At 47.9% G+C, this 20,692-nt stretch overlaps 1 protein-coding gene across 3 annotated transcripts in view; it reads left to right on the forward strand.

Moving 5' to 3' along the window:
- Positions 1–20,692, forward strand: part of DOCK1 (dedicator of cytokinesis 1) — a 524,727-nt gene that overhangs the window by 191,892 nt on the left and 312,143 nt on the right. For all 3 annotated transcript variants that reach the window (XM_027063392.2, XM_027063390.2, XM_027063391.2), the window contains exons 26-27: positions 14,728–14,855; positions 16,917–17,012. In XM_027063392.2, coding sequence (XP_026919193.1) covers positions 14,728–14,855; positions 16,917–17,012 — 224 coding nt within the window. The remainder of the gene's footprint in view (positions 1–14,727; positions 14,856–16,916; positions 17,013–20,692) is intronic.

The raw sequence follows: 20,692 nt of genomic DNA on the forward strand, positions 1-20,692 counted from the left end.
ATCCTCGTCAGGAAAGACTTATCGGTGGAAGTCTTCCGGTTGGTCTGTTCTTACAAAGGTGGCATTACTTTTGCAAGACACTGTGTGCCACGTTTGGCATAAACAGTTAAAGCCAAAGTAATTTTTGATGAGATATGATGGCCCTGATTTTCCTGCTTTGTTCCACTTCTTGTTAATTTGTGACAATGGTCTTTGTCTGTGTGGGCTTCCTGCTCCCAGTGGAACCAGTCAGACCACGGGTCCAGAGTTCTAGAACTGGGTGTAACTAGAGTTAGCCGGACAGGTCCCTGGGTGTGTTAGCCCTTTGGAAACATTCTCTTGGGGATGTGGTCAGAGTGCACCAGTGTGTGGCTCCACCAGGTTTCCTGGTGGGGGCTCCACGGCGTGTCTTTGCTCACCAGCACGTGTGTTGACTCCGTTGCTTTGCTCTAAAACACCGCTTTCCTCCTCCCCCCGATAGCAAATACGTGCCATGGTTATAAGAGTCCCCCTTCGTTGGGAGTGACCAGCTGATCCGCGTACGGCAAGGCCCGCGGTGAATACCGCCACTAGAATTGCTTCTCTGCACGGAGGCCTTCGGGGCCACGTGTGGGTCCTGGGAGACGGAGGCTCACAGTGCCCTGTTGTTTCAGTCTTGCTTCCCCAGCCGCTGCTTCTCTATCCTGTAAAGGACACGGAGACTGAGGACACACCCAGCTGAGTCTGCTAGACTCCAGCAGGAGATGTGTCTTCTGGCAAAGAGGGTTGTTTGGCCCCAACCGGTGTGGACGCAGCAGCTGCCGTCACGGTCACTGCCCACTCCCAGGTGCCCCGGCTGCAGTGCTCCCTCTGGGTCGGGGCCTTGTGGTTCCTGCTGTTTCTGCAGCTGCCACCCTGGTGGAAGGAAATGGGAGATCTTCCCAGAGCTGGCCCTCCCACCGCCCGTTTCCCGTTGCTTCATGGCTCGTTGGCAGAATCCGGGAATAGTCTGCATTACAGTTGTAAGAGTGGCGGTGGATTTGTTCTGACTTCTGTACGGGGGAGGCACTGCTCACCATGTCGAGACCTCCCCCAAGTATAAGAAGGCTTTTCAGGAGCTGTAGTCCACACTACATGTGTCCACACCGGTGGCCATGGCGGGGGTCTGCCACACGGTCGGCTGAGAAAGCCAGTGCTGCACCAGGCCCTCTGGAGACTCGACTGCTCGCAGCGCACGGCTGCATGTCCACACCATCATCGGCCTTTACTCCGAGTGCACGGCTCTCTCCTTCAACTTCGATTTGCAAAACCATGAGTGACGGTTTGCACCATGTCTCCTACAAACGCTTTTACTTCCTCATCAATAAAGAACTGTGGATTTCTGAAGGCCTCTCTGTGATGAGGGTGGGCGGTCTGCAAGAGGGCTCAGTGTGTGGGCTTTCTGATCAGACCGCTCGGGTTCAAATCCTGCCTCTCCTGCCTGCTAAGTCAGGGACTTTCGAGAAGTGACGTGGCTTCAGCTTCCTCCCCTGCTTCGCTCTTGTTGCCTAAATCATACCCTCTGAAGATGAAAGTGTGCATGGTGCTGAGTTGACCTCTCACGTTTCAGGCACAATCGCCGTTAGCCGTGTCTCTCATGTTTGTGGAGGGTTCAGTCGAAAAATGGCAGATGAGATCCTGCCCTCATGGGGGAGGGCCATCGTCATGTCAAATATGAGCCAAGAGCCAGTAGACCTGGACCAACAAAAAATCAAGAGGGACTACAGAGAGCTTGCTCTGAGAGGTGCTCCAACGCCCCTGCATGGAACACCCCCAGGCGCTCTCCTCCAGGCCTGCTTCTGCCACTCTCCACCATGGGAAATGAGTGCACATTTTTCTTCTTGGCTTTTTTGTTATCTGTGGTCTTTCCCTAGAGTGAGAGCTCCCCGAGCATGGCCTGCCTGTTCATGCTGTTACTGCCCAATCGCTGGCTCCTAGGACAGTGCCTGGCCCCAGGCGCACCTGCAGTGCGTATTTATTGCCTGAACAGAAACGGACATGAATATCCCAATCGTGCGCTTCTTTTCTCAGGGAGCAGCACAGAGAAGGAAGCATGACCAGCTGCATACATTTGCAATTCACTCGGAGTAGGGGGAGGAGAGGTTTTGTGTTTGCTCGGGGAAGCTGGCTGTGTCTGCTAGCCTTGGCTCTGCATGGATTGATCATGGAGCAGGAAGGAGTTGTCTTGAGGACGAGTAACATCGGGAGACACGGGAAAGGAAGACTCGTGAGTGACTGAAGATGTAGAGGGTCATCTGTGAGCAGTTTTGTAAAATGAAGATCATCTGTTTTGCTTCTGATTGAGCACTTCCTCGGTTCTGTGGAAATGGGAGGTGGGAGAAGGGACACTTCAACTCTGCTTCTGGATTCAAGATAGCTTTTTGTTCGCATTATAGAAATGCTTAGTCCTGTAGAAGCATGGAGAGAAGAGGGTCACAAACGCCTGTGTGCACTCCTCACTGGGCTTCCGAAGGTCTCAAGTCCCGTTCAGTCTTGTTTTTGTCTCTGTGCTCCTCCCCCACATATTCTGAGGCAAATCCCAGCCACCATAGCATGTCATTAGGATGTCTTTTTCAAAAGCATGGTGGTATTCAGAGAGCAAATGACTTTGTTTCGGGAAAGGCAGGGTGTGCAGACGGGCTGGTTCCCGGGCCGGTGTCTCAACTCCACCTTGGATGTCCCCACTCCTGCTCCCGAGTGGAGGCGAAGGGCGTCGGACTCCTCAGCATGCTGTGCACGGGAGTCAATGAATGGGCAGTAATGGCTTCCAAGCGTTGTCTCGCGATGTGACTTGACTACTTGAAAGCTGGTTAAATAGATTATGTGCTTCACAAAAAGATGACTCTTGCATATAATCTGTGGTGTGGAGTGAGCAGATTTTCAAAGCAAGATACAAAGAGACGGAAAGGTCAGAGCTTCATAATTTGTGCATTTGTAGCTTTGTTCCCCTGTGATTACATTGTTGCCCACATATCTGACAAAAGCTGTGAAAATTAAAGCTTCAATCCTATTATAGAAATGAAAAGTTTCAATGTAATTAAATTAAAATAAACACTAAGACACCAAGGTTTGGGATTTCTGCTCACAAAAATGTTTTACATTAATGTTAAAGCAGTGAGGAAAAAAGGAATCAACCAGATAGCATTAACTTTCAAATTAGTCAAGAGCATTGGACGTATTTGCAAGGTGCCTTTGTGTTAAGGTGAGGGAGCTTCTGAAATGCACGTCCTTACCCACATGGGTTCCTCTCCGCCGTGGATCTGAACCAGAGACCTTTGGGAAAGTTCATTCCAATTATCACCACATCATTTTCTTCATCTTTCAGGAGCTAGCCCTTCCATATTCCCATATTGAAAGCGACCAAACCAATGGAGAGATTTTCTTTAGAGTTTACTGCGAATTTACCATTGTGTCTTAAATTCATTTTTAGAGGGTAGTGCAAGATTGGAAGAGTAGAGATTTAAAGATTTAGTGGAGAGATAATCCCCTTATGGTCTTGACAGTAGTTTAATACTCTTGCTGGATTATGTTGTTTTGAGCTCTCTATTCACTGGCACCCCTCTGTTTGTTTTTCATTTTGGGGTTTGTTTTTTTCCCCCTGATGGTTGGAATCTGGTAGTGAGTAGGAATGGGAAACGTGCCAGTCCCTTATTTTCTGGCCATTCCCATGGCTGTTTCTTTCAATATAGTGAACAGGCTCCTTTTAGACCGTGTTCATCAGCCTCATAAAACTTCATTTGTGTTTCATTTTTGAACAATACAGCGCTTCTTCAAAATGTAGGCCTAAAGAACTTAAATTGTCTTCCTCATTCTTATTTTCAAGGTGAATGATTCTTCCAGTTATCAAGCAGAGTGAAACTCTCCTTTTTAATAGTAGAAACATTAGTTACAGCAGCCCTTTGAAATCTGAGGGCAAAGGCTCAGATACCTGTTGGGACCAGCTATTAGGAAATATTGAAGTCAGATTTCTAGACTATTTTTGTTGTGATTAATCCCAGTTATAAAATTCATATTTCTTAAAACCACTCTATTAATCAATTTCTTTTGCCTTAAATTGTAGAAAGAATAGCTATATGTTTAATATAGATTTATAATAAAATATACCTTCTTAATGCTTTTGATCCATAAACGAAAAATCTCTTGAGCTTCTCCACTGTGGAAAATGGAGAGATATTTCTCTTTATTGAAGGGATCTTAAACCCAGAGCTACTCTATAGTAGTTTTGTTAACTTGAGGGATGTTGGACAGAAAGAAAAATTGGGGTTGCAGCTATCATGTACCATAGTCACATAACGTACCACGCATAGAGCAGTCCAGAATACTTAACTAGGTAGTTGTGCTGGCTGACTTCTAAGGAATGTTACTGGCTTTGAACCCCAAAGACTGGTTCTTGAAATAATAGTGGAATGTGAAATCATTTTCTTCTCTTCTGTTTTTGAGAATATTTTAATCCTTATCCGTAAAGTACTATACCTTTTTCATATCTTATTCTATATATCACTGTGTATCATTCATTATATGAGCATTTGAAAAGACTGTTTGTTAAAACAGCACAACCTAGGAGGGTCAACTCAATTTCTTAATTATAATTTGCTGAACACCTACCATGTGCTCAGCACTGTTGGATAGCAAGTTTGATTCCTCTGAAAGGCTTCAGAGCCATCAGCTTAAAAATGTATAATTGGAAAAGAGTAATTCTCCTAATTTACAGATAAGGAAGGGCGCAGGAGTTAAACCACAAATCCAAATCTGTAAGCAAAATCCCAGTCAGGGAGCTGTCCACCACTCTGGTGCTGATTAAGGGGTTGTCTTATTAAAAATCCATCACCCACTCAAACTATTTCACACCCACTATATGAGTAATACATTCTGAATACCGAATTTACTTCAGATGCCATATGGAACAAGACAAAACACAAATACATGAATAGATGAACACATAAATAAATGTAAACTACGCATAAACAAACAAGTAGAAACACAGTACTGTGCTTGTGGAATTTTCATACTTTTTTCTTCTTTTTCGCGGTAGGGACTCTTATCTGTGATCAGATTGGTGGTGCCAACAGTTCCTCATGGTGTAGTTGGTCCAACCTTTATCACAGTTGATTCTCTGTCCTGCACCCACCCTCTGAGTGGGCTCCTTTCCCTGTTGTTTGATGTTGGGAACAAGGAGAGCAATCTTAGAAGAGGCTGCCTTGATTCTCTGATATCTAGAAATGCTCACAGAAGGCACCACGATGGCATGCCTCTGAGTCTCTGCAGTTCATGGTTCCTTCCAAGCCCTATGAGATTAGCTCTGTGCCTGTGTGATATGGTACCTACAGCAACTTGTCTGTAACAGTTGGAGGAGTCCAGGTCAGCCTGTCCACTCCCAGGTTTTCCTTTAAGACCCCATTTTATTTTTGTTGCATAAACCCTTCCCTGAGTACATAGACTGTCCTTGAGGATGGAGTGGATCAGACCTTACGGTTTCGACACTATGACTGGTACTTCCAACGTAATCTTTTAACTTTTTCATCTACTTGTATATGGGAATCATTTGTGATTTTTCTCTGTTGGTGGTTCTTTCATTCCTTCTGAAAAATTATTTATTACTGCAATACTAATGAATGTTTAACCCCTATTACTAAACTTCTCAAAACTGAGGGATCTAAAATATCTGCTGCCCTATTCCTTCTTCCAAAAAGATGACTCTTTCTTTCTTTCTTTCTTTCTTTCTTTCTTTCTTTCTTTCTTTCTTTCTTTCTTTCTTTCTTTCTTTCTCTTTCTCTCTTTTCTTTTCTTTTCTTCTCTTCTCTTTTCTTTTCTCCTTCCTTCCTTCCTTCCTTCCTTCCTTCCTTCCTGTCTATCTGACAGAGTGACAAGAGAGCTTGCATGCATGCAATTGAACGGGGTGGGGGGCAGAGGGAGAGAGAGACTCTTAAGCAGACTATCTATGTATCTGACAGAGTGACAAGAGAGCTTGCATGCATGCAATTGAACGGGGGTGGGGGGCAGAGGGAGAGAGAGACTCTTAAGCAGACTCCATGCCCAATGTGGAACCCAGAGCAGCTCAGTCTCATGACCATGAGATCATGACCTGAGCCAAAACCAAGATTTGGGCACTTAGCTGACTGAACCACCCAGGCACCCTTATGACACATTTTTTATTATGTCTAGTGATTTCATCCAGAAGACATCTTTGATCAGCTTCTTTTCCCATTGTTATACAGTCTCTATGCTGCCACGTCCTCCTTCCAATTTTCAATAAATTAAATTCTTTTAATTTCTATGTCATCTTCTCAGTTAAGATGCTGTGACATTGGGCAGAAAGTTCACATGCAGATTATCTTATTTCTGATAGTTCCAGCCCTCAGGTGAGTGGTGCTGAGGAGCTTCTGACCAAAACACTGACAAAGAAACTACAGCTCAGAAAGGAAGAGTGACATACTTAGAGTTACTCCGTGTGAATGGATTCTCCTCATACTACCAATGTTTATGGCTTGCTGCCTTAAAATGATGCTTGGAAAAACGTAATCTGCACTTGACATGTAAAAGATACCCGAGCCACACATGTTTACGTGCACGTGCACATGTATGGATCATTTATTCTAAGGAGCTCTATCTCCGGGATCAGACACCTAATTCTGGCTCAGCTGCTTAGTGGTGCAATCCCCGCATGTCCCTTTACTCTGGCTCCTGGCACCCCATCTGTCAATCTGGACATAAGTAGATGGCTCCCGTGATCCCTTCTGTTGATGGCTCCATTTTCTGCATTTCTGTTGTTTGAAGACTTATATGGAGGGAGAAAATCATTTGAACCAATTGAATCACGAGGGCACAGAGTTCTTAGAGAGTTGGAAAATAAGATGAGTGTCTGTAACAAATGAGTAACCAGCATCCCCCATTTATATAGCTCCTACTGTTTAATTCTCATTAAAAGTGTTAATCTGGATCTCAGTTCTATGTAAAAGGCTCAAGGTTATTAAATGCACTTTATGGATCATTTGTTTAATGTGACCAAACTAAAAATTAAGCAGCACATTACTCAGTGTTCATAAAACGAATGTTTTAAATGGACAAATTCATTCTCGAATTTGCATCTTGCCTTAATGTAGAGCTGTAATGGGGTTATAGGCAGATATGCTACTTGGACATTTATAAGCTGATGATGCCTTTTGAATACCTTTTATAAAGATTAATATTTTTTACTTTGTGCCCATTACCAGAGCATTAATCATCATGGCTTCAGCCTGCACAGCTGAGGGCGAACAGATGTCGAATTATTGCTGTCAGTAATCATAGTGGATCACACTGGGAAAGGCGGGTGGAGCAGCGTGGCTGGGACCTCTGATCCCCACCGCTGATTGGTGTGAAGTCTGGGTCCACCGGGCTTGCCTGCCCCTTCCTGGCAGTCTGCGCTGGGCTGACTGCGCTCCCCTCTTACGGTGGGGAAGATCAGGAGAGCCGTGCCAGCTAGTTCTGGCCTCCCTGTGGGTCATATCTCTGCCTCGACTCAGCCTAACGGGCAGTAGCAACCCTGCGGTCACATACACGTGAAGGCAGATCTGATAGAAATCTGCTGTGGCCTTGATTCTCCTTCCGTTGACGAACACCAGTTCATTAAGACGGGAAATCACACAGGAGGTCTGTAACATCTGCCTCCTAGCATGCTCTGAGACCCTGCTGTCCAACACAAATAGAATGTGAGCCACATATGCAATTTATAACTTTCTAGAGGCCACATTAAAAAAAAAAAAAGTACAACACAGTTGCTGAAATTAATTTTAATGATTTATCTAAAACACCATCTGAACATGACTTCAATCTAAATGTTACTAATGACATAGTTTTCCATTCCTTTCTTCCACACTGGGTCTCTGAAATCCAGTGTGGTTTTTGACGCCTACAGCCCATCTCAATTTGGATGCTAGATTTTCATCACGGATCCTTAATCTGCATTTTTCACATTTAATAAAATTTACCGCTGAGAAGTGAATTCACACACCCAACTTGTTCCAGGTGTTCCATACCATTGTTTCCGATAAGCAAGTGTCATTTTTTTCATTTACATCTAAATTACTTAAAAATTAACTGAAATGGAAAATTCCATCTCTCAGTGCTGCCAGCTGTATTTCAAGTGGTCACCAGCTCCCCTCTTGGATAGGGCAGCTCGAAGGCGTTAGTCTTTGTGTACTTTTTGTTGAAAAGACTGACTTTGTATGATGATTTTATTTCTAGCACTTGTATCGGCAGCTGTCATTTATTAAATGTTCCTATTTGCCAAATGCACACATTATACCATATGATTCTCACCATGAACCTCACAGGTAAACAGCCCCATTTTGCAGATAAGAAAAATTAAGGCAAGGGGCGCCTGGGTAGCTCAGTCGGTGAAGCGTCCGACTTCAGCCAGGTCACGATCTCGCGGTCCGTGAGTTCGAGCCCCGCGTCAGGCTCCGGGCTGATGGCTCAGAGCCTGGAGCCTGTTTCCGATTCTGTGTCTCCCTCTCTCTCTGCCCCTCCCCCGTTCATGCTCTGTCTCTCTCTGTCCCAAAAATAAATAAACGTTGAAAAAAAAATTTAATAAAAAAGAAAAATTAAGGCTTAGAGAGTATTTTTTTTTATTTTTAAAATGTTTATTTAGTTTTGAGAGTGTGAGAGAGAGGCAGAGAGAGAGGGAGACACAGAATCTAAAGCAGGCTCCAGGCTCTGAGCTGTCGGCACAGAGCCGGACACAGGGCTCGAACCCGCGAGCTGTGAGATCATGACCTGAGTCGAGGTCAGATGCTTAACTGACTGAGCCACCCAAGCACTCCAAGGCTTAGAGAGTGTTAAGTAACTTGCCCAAGACCCAAAGCAGAGAGTGAGCAGGGTGGATTTTATTGTTTCTTGATATGTGTGGGGAAACTGGACCTTGAAGAGAGTCCGGTGTCCCAAAATTGAAGAGTGACCCTGGTCCCTAAGCTTCTAGTCAAATATTTATTGTAGCTGTTTTCCAAGTGATTAGTTGTGGGTAGTTTATTTAAAATGTGTTTTCTGTTAAAAATACAAGAGTTTATTTGTTTGTGGGGGGTTTGCCAGTTTCCCAGGCCATCTGCCTTGGACCTAATTGGACTGTTGGCATGAATCATGGGACAGAAATGGCACTTAGTTCAGGGGGAAGGGTATTCAGGACACTGAGTTGGGACATTCAGAATATGACAGGAGATCCCTGTTTCTCAGCTGCCAGAGACTGCATCTGATGCTTTAAAATTGTTCATCGAAAGCATGAGTGCGTGTGGGTGTGTGTGCATATAGTGTGTGGGTGGGCGCGTATGGTGTGCGTGTGGGTGTGTAGTGTGTGGGTGTGTGTAGTGAGTGTGGTGTGAGTGCGTATATTGTGCGGTGTGTGTGAGCGTGTGTGTGCTGTACTGTCCTCTGTGCTCTTGAGTTTTGGACTTGACGTCGGGGTAGAAGCTGAGAGGCGTGGGTGTTAGGTAGGGCGTGCGCCCACCGCTTCTGGAAGAGACCCAACAGTTGACCGAAACGTGGACCAAGTGGTCCCTCTTGGGGACTGTCTCCCTCTGGAAGACGAGTGTTGGGAGGCCAGTGTGGGTGTGCTTTGGTGGGGGGGGGGGTGGTGTCACACTGGGAGGGGACTGGCTTCTCAGTGCACACCTGTCCTCAGATACTGTGTGCCTATAGTTGCACGTGGCCCCCACCAGTTCTCGCACATGCGCTCGCACACGCACATGTGTGTCTGCACACTCCTGTCCTGACAGCCTTGGACACTGTCCAGTGAAACTGGGTCACCAGAAAGTGGGGAGAGATCTTGTTACGATGACGTCTTCCGAGGACAGGACAGGGCGGCTCGCACCGCAGGTCCCTCGTCACCCCTGAACGGGAGCCGGGCACTGTGGTTTACAGATAAAGAACCAAGGATAGTGTGACAGCTGGCCTCCAAGGAGAAGCACGCACACTCAGGTCCTAGTTTATGTGTATGCGTGTGGCGGGGGGGGGGGGGGCTCCCCTTGGTGAGAACAGAACCCCTTCTCACGGAGATTGCATTCCGGCACGGACAAAAGATGGCTGACCCAGGTGTCACAGCGGTCCACACGCCGGGCACCCGTGCCCAGGTCTGTCAGTGAGTCCTGCCGGGGCCTACAGATCACAGGTCACAAAGGGACGTGCCGATTGCTTTGCCTCCAGCTTTGGTCCCCCCGGCCTCTGAAGGTCTCTCGGGCATGGTCCTTCCTGGGGGCCTGGGACGTGTTTCTGGAGGATGCTGCTGTCCTGTGACCCTATGTCCTTGGAGGCCTGCATCAGATGCCTGCTGAGGTCATTGTGGCCTCTGAGGACAGCCCGGGTGCCCAGGCACCTGTCTCCAGAGCTCTGTCCTGGGGCTGGCGTGTCGGAAGCCTTCCTGAGGTCCTTCTGCGAGCATTGGCTCCTTTCATTCTCCCCGCTCCCCTGTCTCCCCTTTCTCCTAAGCTCCCATGGGTGCAGCGGGTGACGAAGGACTGACGAGCTGCGGAAACATCCAGCTTGCGGTTATGGGTCCATCAGAAGGATTCTAACAAAGGGGGTTTTATGTTCTTGGGGCTAAGAGAGTGAAATGTCTTCGACGTGACAAAATGGCAGTGACGTTTCCAAAAGTTTGGTGGTTTCTCATCAAGAGGGGCTGGATGACAAAGGAACGCAGCTGACACGCAGACCCCAGGTTTGGGTAGCAGGTGGGCGTGCCCAGCACCAGGGAGCTGAAGATGGTGACAGCATCTCCTGTCGAAGATGAACAGGGCTGCCGTCACTTCTTCACCCCGGAGTAATTCTGACAAATGACACTCACACACTCAATTACCTCTGAGAACGGTGGAGTCAACAACTGCCTGTCCAGCATGACAGATAAATGGGGTGGGAAGAGATGGAACTCGGCCGGGGCATCCGGGTACCGGAGGCTGGTGGGCCATTTCGGCCATCTCTGGGGCCAGAGCTGTGTTCCTCTGATTTTCTAAGACTGTTCACAGACACACTCCTCCTCCCAACCTGGGCCGGTCGTCTCCCTCTGTTGGGTTCCTCCTCAGCTTGTTTGGTTTAGCTGAAAGTCATTTGTTTTCCTTAATCATGTTGTCAGAGTCCGGGGATTCCCGGCCGCAGCTTCTCCCTCAGATGTCTTGGAGATCTCCGAGATGGTGGCAGCGATAGAGATGCCCGGATGGACAGGGGCGACCAAGGGCTTGGCCCCCTGGTGAGGGCGGTTAAGCTGGGTGATGGGTTTCAGGCTGAAGGGAACGAAGCCATCATCCTGGTGACGTCTTGCCAGGGGCTGTGAAGATGGCCGCCAACAGGGCTGGACCTGGACGGGTTTGCCAGGAGACCTTCCAGTCTGTTGGGTTCTAGGAGGTTGCCGTGTAGTCTTTACCCTGGATGTGGTATCGTGATTGAGGTCAGCACGTCAAGGGCTACCGAAGGTGGTTGTCATTCGTGAGCATTGAGGTTCTGTAGGAAAGACCCTGGGCTTTGGAGTGCTTGCGGGATGCGTGTGTTCAGTGGGTCAGCATTTGGGGCCGATGCATCTTCAATCTGGGTTCACTGCCACGGGTGGTTTTCTTGTCGCGTTTCCCTTGCACTGGCTTGGTCCTTGGGCAGCTCTCGGACACCCGTGCAGGCTTCTGCACTGACAGAAGGTCTCGGCTCTTTGGAGCACTTCCCCTGTGAGTTTACGGGGCTCTGGTATTTGGGAGATGGTCTCCTTGGTGACTTCATCTGCTGACATCACAGGGAAGGTTGGCTGAGAAGGGGAGGGCCCCGACATCCGCGAACACAGACGTGGAAGGACTGTCATGGTCCCCACAGGATAGCGCCTTCTTCGCGTGCCATGTGTCTCACTGCCTGACCTCTGGTGAGTCCTGTCATTATAGCCAGTAAGGTGAGCCTGGCTGCTGCCCCGAAGATGCACAGCACGTTAGCACCTCGTACATTAAGTATTGATTACTCTTATTGTGAAGTCGACAAGTGAAATCATATAATCACTGGGCAAAACACTTTCTGGAAAAATGGAGTAGCTGTTAGTCCTTTTCAAGGGGATAAATCGTAACGGGATTTGCAAAAGCCTGAGCCTGAGCTTCGTACGTGCAGTTCCCTGGAAGGAGGTGGAACAGCAGGGTTTGTGCTGTTTCTGTGTGCTTGATGCTTCCCGCCTGCACCCCACTCCCACCTGCACCCCTGAGCCTTCATGACCGTGTACTCCTGGGAAAGTCTTCTACGTGGGTCACAGCATACTTACGGGAACCATTTCAACGCTGCATGCTCCTTTTTTTCTTCTGTTAAAAGAGTTCAGGAAACATTAGTGCGAAACATGCTTTTATGCATCACTAACATAAGCCCACCATGTGAAATCCTGAGACAAGCTAAGTATATCTAATGTTTGGGAGCACTGCCGTCTGTTCTGTCGTGCTCTGCATTTTAAAGGGGACGGCGGTGGCTGGGCTGGTTTCACAAGCAGAACTGGGGTGGTGGAAACCCGTCGCTCCTGTTGGGAGGGCAGGACGGTACCAGAGTTAACTGGGCTCTCCCACCTGGAGGAGTAGTTACGTTTCATGCTCAGTCTCCTTCACGTTCGTGTCCTTATTGTTCCTTAATTTTCTGAACATCCTTTTCTCTGCTCCCATCTGAAGCACAAAGGAAAATCCAGATGTTCTTTTGTCCCTACACCCCAGTGTCCCTCCATTACACGGCCGTGCTCCCGGGAGCTGTTTTCCATTTTTCGTCCCTGCCCAGCCATTCCAGGAAGCTGCCTCAGGGGGCTCTGTGTGCCTCTCACTGTCACGCCCCAAGCTTGTTCTGTTCCACCCATTCTTGCCACCGTATTTGGCCACCTTGATCACTGTGCTCCCTTGTTTGGGTGACATCACTTGTCTGCCTCCTCCCGCATCCTGGCTCTGTCCACCTTTGTGTCCTGCGCATCTCCTGTTCTAACACCTACATCCTGATGTTGGTCAGTTTTCTGCTCTTTTTGCATATTCCCTTTGATGGTCTTAGTGGCTTTCGTTGCTGCCTAGAGGCTGGCGATCCTTTCATCTGTGTTTCTAAACCAGAAATAATGTCTAGAACCCTCTCTCCATTTGCCTAGTAGATGGGGCCACTTGGGTGTCCAACAGGCAACTCAGACTCCACTTGTCCAAAACTGAACCCTTGTCCTTTTCTCCCTCCTTTTAAAAATACCCTTCTTTCCTCACATTCCTCTCTTTGGATGGCATCACGTGGCTCCTTGGATGACACATCATTACCAGGACTTGGAGCGTTGTGTTTGACTCTCCTTTATCTGCCACCTTCCGTCACCGAGCACCGGGTCCAGCCTGCCTCCAGTTTTCTCTTCCTCAAGGCCTCTTTCAAACTCACCACTGCAGCCGGAGGTCAGGCCTTTACTGTTTCTTGCCTGGCCGATTGCAGTGGCTAAATGACGGTTTCTCTCCCTCCTGTCTCCGCTGCCCTACCCGTGCGCCATGCCAGAGGGACTCTCGCCTTTTGCTCTGATCACATCTCTCCCCGCCCCCGTCAGCATGTTGGTTTTCCCAACTTTCTTGACCTTACCCATCATGTGCATGCTGGTATCCAGCTGCCTGTCTGGCCTTTTAGCCCTTTCCTCCTCTCCCCACCCTCCACCTGTGCATGTGTCTCTTGAATGTGTCATATGCTCCTGCCTGCCTGACTCTGTGTCCAGGTTTCTCATTCCTTGATTGCCTGCCCCATGTGGGAAATTGCCATTCCTCTTGCCAGCAGGTGAAGGTCCTGCCTCCTAAAGGAGGCCTCCCTGACTCTCATCTCCAAGCCAGTGCCTACTCCCTCACTTCTCTCTCTTTCACTTGCCTGTGCATTAGCTCAGGGGTCTGGGAGGCCAGAGAGAGGCTGTGGCTCATCTCCTGGATCTATCGTAAGTCATAGGAGCGGGCACCTTGTCCTAAGCATCTAACCAGGCCTAAGCCTTCGTCCTTATCCTCGTGGGAGGAAGTACCCGTACCCCAAACCTGTGAGTAGCTAGAGCCATCGTGTCCTTGTTAAGAGATGAGGAAGCCGAGTCTCAGGGGTATCAGGAGCTGCCCAAGATGTCCCTGCCAGGAAGGGAGGAGACGGCCTCTCTCCAGAGCCTGAGCTCTCAGCACCCCCGCAGACTGTCCCGGTGCAGGTGTGAGCCCAGCAGAAGGTTGCCCAGAATGAGCAAAGATCAAGCGGGGAATTTAGTAAGTTGATGACCTGGCCTAGCTCAGAAACATTTATGAGGCATAAGGGAGTAGAAGGAAACCACGCTTTGGTCCTCCTAGGAAAAAGTAAGCATAGCTGCAATTCAAAAAATATTTGTTGTGAGGAGTATTTCTTTTAAAGTTGTGAATCAATGAATTTATACTTCAGCACAGAAAACCAGTCAAAACCCCCAGCATGTGTGTCTGTGTTTAGATCTGTGTGCACACCATGGGATGTACGTGAAAATGTGCTTATATATGTTTGTGGGTTATTTATTGTGCATTTACAAGGAGACACAGCCATAGATGTGTGCGCGTGTGTTTGTGTGTAAATTATTTCCATAGCGGTAGACACGATTTCTCCCCGCATCCAGCCATCTGACCGGCTCCAGATGTCAGTTTCACACATGCGAGAAAGTAAATGTAACATGCTGGAAACAATGTAACATGCTACGAAAACAAGCTTCTAGCAAATAGAGTTGCATCTTGGTGGGTCCCCTGCTGACTGGCAGCCCCGTGTCCCCTGCAGACTGCAGAGAGATCCTGCTTCCCATGATGACGGATCAGCTCAAGTACCATCTGGAGAGACAAGAAGACCTGGAGGCCTGCTGCCACCTGCTCAGCAACATTTTGGAGGTTCTGTACAGGAAGGATGTGGTGAGTAATGGCCACGGCGGGAAGCGAGCCCCCGCCTCACGGAAGGCGCATTTGATTCCTTTACTTTTACGGGTTAGCCTGTTTCTCTCTGTTGAGTGGTACCCTTCAGGGATTTTTCTTTATGCACGAAGTATGATAATAATGTAAAAACATCTTTTTTTTTTTTTTTATTCTAAGTTTACTTCCTGTCACTTCTCAGGCGAATGCCTCCCCAAGACTGATTTTTGATTTTGACTCTTAAGGTCAGAAAATGACTTTGATGTTAAAAACTGGACGGGGGACCTGGGTGGCTCCGTGGGTTAAGTATTTGACTTCGGCTCAGGTCATGATCTCGTGGTTCCTGAGTTCACGCTCTGTGCTGACAGCTCGGGGCCTGATGCCTGGTTCCGATTCTGTGTCTCCCTCTCTCTCTGCCCCTCCCCCGCTCGCACTCTCTTTCTCTCAAAATAAACATTAAAAAGGAAACTGGAAATGCACAGATGGAGGCTATTATCTACATTCCTTTTTCTTAATTCTTATTTAAAAAAAATTTTTTTAACGTTTCTTTATTTTTGAGAGAGAGAGAGAGAGACAAGGTGAGAGTAGGGAAAGGGCAGAGAGAGAGGGAGACACAGAATCGGAAGCAGGCTCCAGGCTCCGAGCTGTCAGCACAGAGCCCGACGTGGGGCTCGAACTCACGAACCGCGAGATCATGACCTGAGCCGAAGTCAGATGCCCAACCGATTGAGCCACCCAGGCGCCCCAATTCTTATTTTTAATAAAGTAATACATGCACATAGTGGGTTTTTTTTAAGTCATTGGTGTTTCCTAGAGTTTTGAGAAGAACAGCCCCATGCCTCCTTCCCCAGATTCCACAACCCACCAGTCATTTCCTTCTGTGCCTTCTTAGCTAGTCTTTGTCTTTTTAAATGGTTTTTCTTTTTGTATTTGTAAATTGTTTGCTTAGTCTGTGGACCTTTTTTTGAAATCAGAAGTGGGTGCAAGCACACGTGCAGAAGGCTGACCCTGTGCCTCCCCATCGCCAACACACCCACCATACACAGCTGTGCACGGATGTGCACATGCGCGAACTCGCCAGCTCTCCGGTTGTGCCTGTACAGGTCCGTGTCCATCCATGTGCCTCCAGCAGGGGACAGATGGGCCAGGGTTTCAAGGTCAGCAGGGCTTAGTCTTTGCTCTCTCCCCTGTGACCCCTGGACACCTTCCCAGTCAACACACACATACCCGTCCTGCCCACTTCCTTCCTGCAGGGATTCGTTCTCTCGGAGCCTGGTGAGTGCCTTTGAAGAAAGAGATCAGATTGAATCACTTCATAGCAAGGGTGGCTATATCAGCTCTTCCAGGGGAGTTGCCTTTGGAAGCTTCTAGAAGCCTTAATCCAATGGCCAGCTTCTAGGCCCCCTTCCAGGGCCTGCCTTTGTCTTAAAGGGGAGAAGGTTGGGAGTGAAGTGTATGTATGGCCCAGCCTCAAAGGTGATTCCTGCCCTGGCCTTGTGTGTGAGCACCGCGAGAACGTATTTAAACAAGTTCCAAGTTCAGGCCAAGTTCATCCCATCACACACAAAATACAAGAGCACGTTTTTCCCGATGGAAGAATCCATGGCACATTATGGATTTTAGATAATGTGCTAAAATAAATACATTGAATTCCAGGTGCTGGATGCCCAGGTTATTCGAACTTGACAGGCAGAGCAATCTATGGCTGTTATCTGCCTGCTTTCCACTTACAAATGGCCAAGGGTCTCTAGAAAACTAATTGGTGGGCTAATCAGGGATCATAAACATTATATTGTTTAAACAGATTTGCTTTTATTTTTAAGGTTTGCTTAAATTCAATTACTATGATTATATAACAAATTATCACTAATGGACTATAATTAATAAGATGCGTTGCGTTTTCTTTGTGAAGGCTTTTGCCTTTGACAAGGGCCATTCTTCATCTCGTTAAGGGTTATAATTGATTTACTCTTTACAGGGTAAATGGATTCAGTGACAACTGCCGAGGCTTGCATGTTAATGATGGTCTTAGGTGTTGGTTTTCACTGCTGTGTCTTCCTCCAGGGGCCAACTCAGAGGCATGTCCAGATCATCATGGAGAAGCTTCTGCGGACAGTGAACCGAACTGTCATTTCCATGGGGCGGGATTCCGAGCTCATTGTAAGTGCTCCGCGGTGAATGCTTGGGCGCGTAATTGTGGCGGGGGGGGGGGGGGGCCCTTCCCCAGGCGTGTCACTTATTCCCAGCCTCGAAAATCCATCTGGCCCTTTCCCAGCTGCCTTTTGAGCGTAAGCTTATTTTACTACATTGTAGTGAACAGCAGAGAAGCATTTATTTACAGTCTGGTATATAATATATGCTGATTTTCCATGATTCTAGAAGCAGGTGTCAAAGTTGAAGGGTCAGCAAACTAACATGTTAGAGACAGAAGCATCTGCTTCCAGTTACTCATTATTTACTTCTAGCAAAGGATATGGATTTTCTTCTTAAGTTCTTACTCTTCTGGCACTTTCTTTCTACGTATTTACATTTAAGATGCCATTAATAAAATTTTATGACGGACCTTAAAAAGTAAATGAGGTGCTCTAACCCAGCCATTTTATTGTCTACCCTGACGTATCGTAGATGTCTCTCTTCTACAGGTGACTGAGGCATGCAATACTATCTATGATTTTTTTTTTCAAGAAAGTTTTAACAATAATTTAGACAGTTTTTCATTTTTTCTTTCCCCCTCCGGAGCTTACCACCCTCCCTCACTACCATTATTCTTAAGTTTGGTTTCTTAGGCGAAAGATGCTCACAGAGGTCCCATTTATTTTCCTTCATTTCTAGCACCTGTTACCATTTTACTAAGTTTGGTGGATGGCATTTCAGAAAAAATGCTAAGAACTTTTCGAATCCAGGAACACAACGTCCAGTTAGGGTTCTCGCTGGCAACCAGAGGAGATACGTTGTCCTTCCTTGTGTGACCATAGTTCTTTCTGCGTATCCCAGGAGGGGAACAAGTTAACACATGCTCCTTGGGCAGCAAGGCCAGAATGCGCGGAGGGCTGGACCTGCTCTGGTTTCTGTGGCTCACACCAAGAAAGGCTGCGGTTTCGCATCTGACATCACAGATGGGTAGCACCGAAGTGGGGCAATTGCTGTCTTAGTCTGTTTCCATCAGCCTAGCTTGTGCTTCAGAGTTCAGCACGTGTCATGGTCAGATTTTCCTTTGCAAGGTATTGACTGATCACATGTATGAAGTAGGAAGGAAAATATTTCTTCTAAGTTGGCTTTATTTGCAGTGGACTTATCCATTACTCCGTAATAGTACGTGTGTCTCCCTTATCACATTCTTTTCTGTACTCTTAATACCTTTGTGTAGGAGGGTGGAGACTGAGCCCCATGGAGTAGACGTGAGGTGACTCCAGGGCCCCCACCCCCACCCCCCACCGTGGGCTGGTGCTCCTGTCTTCTTGGCACTGTGCCATGGGTGTCCTTGGAACACTCTCATGTTGTGGGACTCTGAGGGGCCCTGAAGCAGGATGGGTCCTGTGTGGCCTGAAGTTGAATCAAGTTTGGTGCCATTTCCTAAGGTGACCCATATTGGAATGGGCTGGAGTACAGAGGTGGGGGTGATGTGATGGCAGTGTGGGGCTGCAGGGAGTGAGTGATGGGCAGTGGCGATGGGCAGAGGGGCGAGATGGCCGGTGTGGGGACCGGTGAGCAGAGGACGTAGTTCTGTCTAGAGTTAGGGCCCTGACTCCAGCAGGGTGTTCATTTGGGTCATTGCCCACTGGCAGGCAGTTAACCTGGGATGACGAGGGCAAGGAGGGACTCATACAAGTTTGGACAGTACTTGGAATGTGGAGAGATTGTGAGGCGTGCTCAACCAACGGATCTAGCGAGGGTAGAACAGAGGCCGTGGCATGCGCATCTTCTCCCAGACCATGTGGGCCCAATGCCTCTGGGGGAGTTCTGATCTCAGGCACAATGCTCATCGTGGTGTTTGTGATAGAGGCATGTTACTGAGCACTTACAGTAAGACCTTGGTTTGCGAGCATAATTTGTTCTGGGAACACGCTTGTAATCCAAAGCACCCGTGTATCAAAGCAAATTTCAAGAACCGTCGGATCACTTGTGATCATGTGATGTTCGGTGCCATGTCCTACTCATATTGCAAGACGTTGCACATTTATCAAGTTAAAATTTACTAGGAATGTTTGCCCGTCTTGTGAAACACTCACAGAACAAGTTATCTGCAATCCAAAGCTTTACTGTATTTCTCTGCCAGCCACTGTGTAATCAGTGGGGAGATTCTCACTTACTTCTCAACCTCACTGCAGAAAATGTCCTGCAAAGACACAAGGAGTGTTCTAGATCCTGTGGCTGGCGTGGCAGCTGTAATTTGGTGCCCTGGTTTGGTGCCGCAGCTGGTCCTCTTAGTGTGTCCTGTAAGAATGGTACTCGTGGGGCTGACCCCAGTGGTGGCCAGAGGGCATCTCAGGGGACTACGAGTTGCTTCTAGGTCTTCGTCCAGGTTAGGGAGGCAGCTGCTCAGCAGAGGAAGCACCTCTCCACTTAGCATCTTTCAGTCATTTCTTTGGGTCAAATGCTAGGATCTCCTGGAGGTGGAAGGGAGGGTTGAGCCCTTTCCCCGAAGGGCATGGAGGGACCTGTGTGTTCTGAGGAACCCTCGAGTGTTCCTTAGGAAGAGCCCCTGCGTGTTCTGAGAAGGGCTGACAGGGAGGGCCTTGTGCCGTCTTACCCAGCTGGGGTCCTGTTCCTGCTGAGCACTCAGGAGGGGTTCAAGGCACTCTCTGGGAATGGGGGTGCAGAGCAAACCGCCCACATCCAGGCCCGTTCCCCACCATCCCACTTTCTCCTACAGAAGTGTCTAGAAGCAGGAAGGGGACTTAGGTCCTAAGCTGACTCCTCCCAATTCCTACATCTTCAGTATCTATCAAAGGCATCCAGAGATCCCTTTTGTAAAACCAACTAGGCTGTGAGGGGAAAGACTCTCAAACGAAAAAATAGATTCTGAATAAGCTGTAATTACTTGGTGAGTGACAGCAGCATCGAGATGTTTTCGTGAAGGACACTGACCTTTTAAAATGAGTCGTTGAGAAGGATCTTTTTTGTACTGTTTATTTAGTTTTGAGAGAGAGAGAGCGAGCGGGGAGGGACAGAGAGAGAGGAGGACAGAGGATCTCAAGCAGGCTCTGTGGTGACAGCAGAGAGCCCGACACGGGGCTCAAACTCACAAACTGTGAGATCGTGACCTGAACTGAAGTTGGATGCTCGACTGACTGAGCCCCTCCCAGGCACCCCTAGAAGGATCTTGAAGTCTTCCAGGAACCAGGAGCCCTTGTGCTGTCCACAGAGGGGGAAGACAGAGATGCTGCCCTGCTCAGAGAGCCCGACCTTGCTTTTCCAATTTGCTCAGATGTAGATTTATGCATTAACTTCTTAATGTCAGTGTTGTTGCCCTGTGAATTTAGATTAGAGGAAGATCTGGGGGGAAAAATGTCCCTGGCGAGGGGGGCAAAAAACATCAGCAGTGGACCTTGCAGAGAAGGAGAGCAGACAGTGGTCTACAGATCTGTTGCGTGTCAGCTGTAACCTCCCACCATAACACAGACATTTCCGTCCTTATGCACTTGCTACTTAGGTTTGCATAAATGGAATGGAAACCGTGCAACTAGGAATTAGCTTCAAGATTCTGAATAATCACTGGAAATGGATTTAAAAATTAATGAATAGTTATGCTTCACCTCATGGTTTATTCCACAGCATCGTCAACAGTAATACCGAGAACGTGGCCTCTGTTCGCGTCGGAGTGTTGTTAGTTGGGAATG

Source organism: Acinonyx jubatus, chromosome D2 (assembly GCF_027475565.1).
Source record: "Acinonyx jubatus isolate Ajub_Pintada_27869175 chromosome D2, VMU_Ajub_asm_v1.0, whole genome shotgun sequence".
In the NCBI taxonomy this organism is placed as follows: domain Eukaryota; kingdom Metazoa; phylum Chordata; class Mammalia; order Carnivora; family Felidae; genus Acinonyx; species Acinonyx jubatus.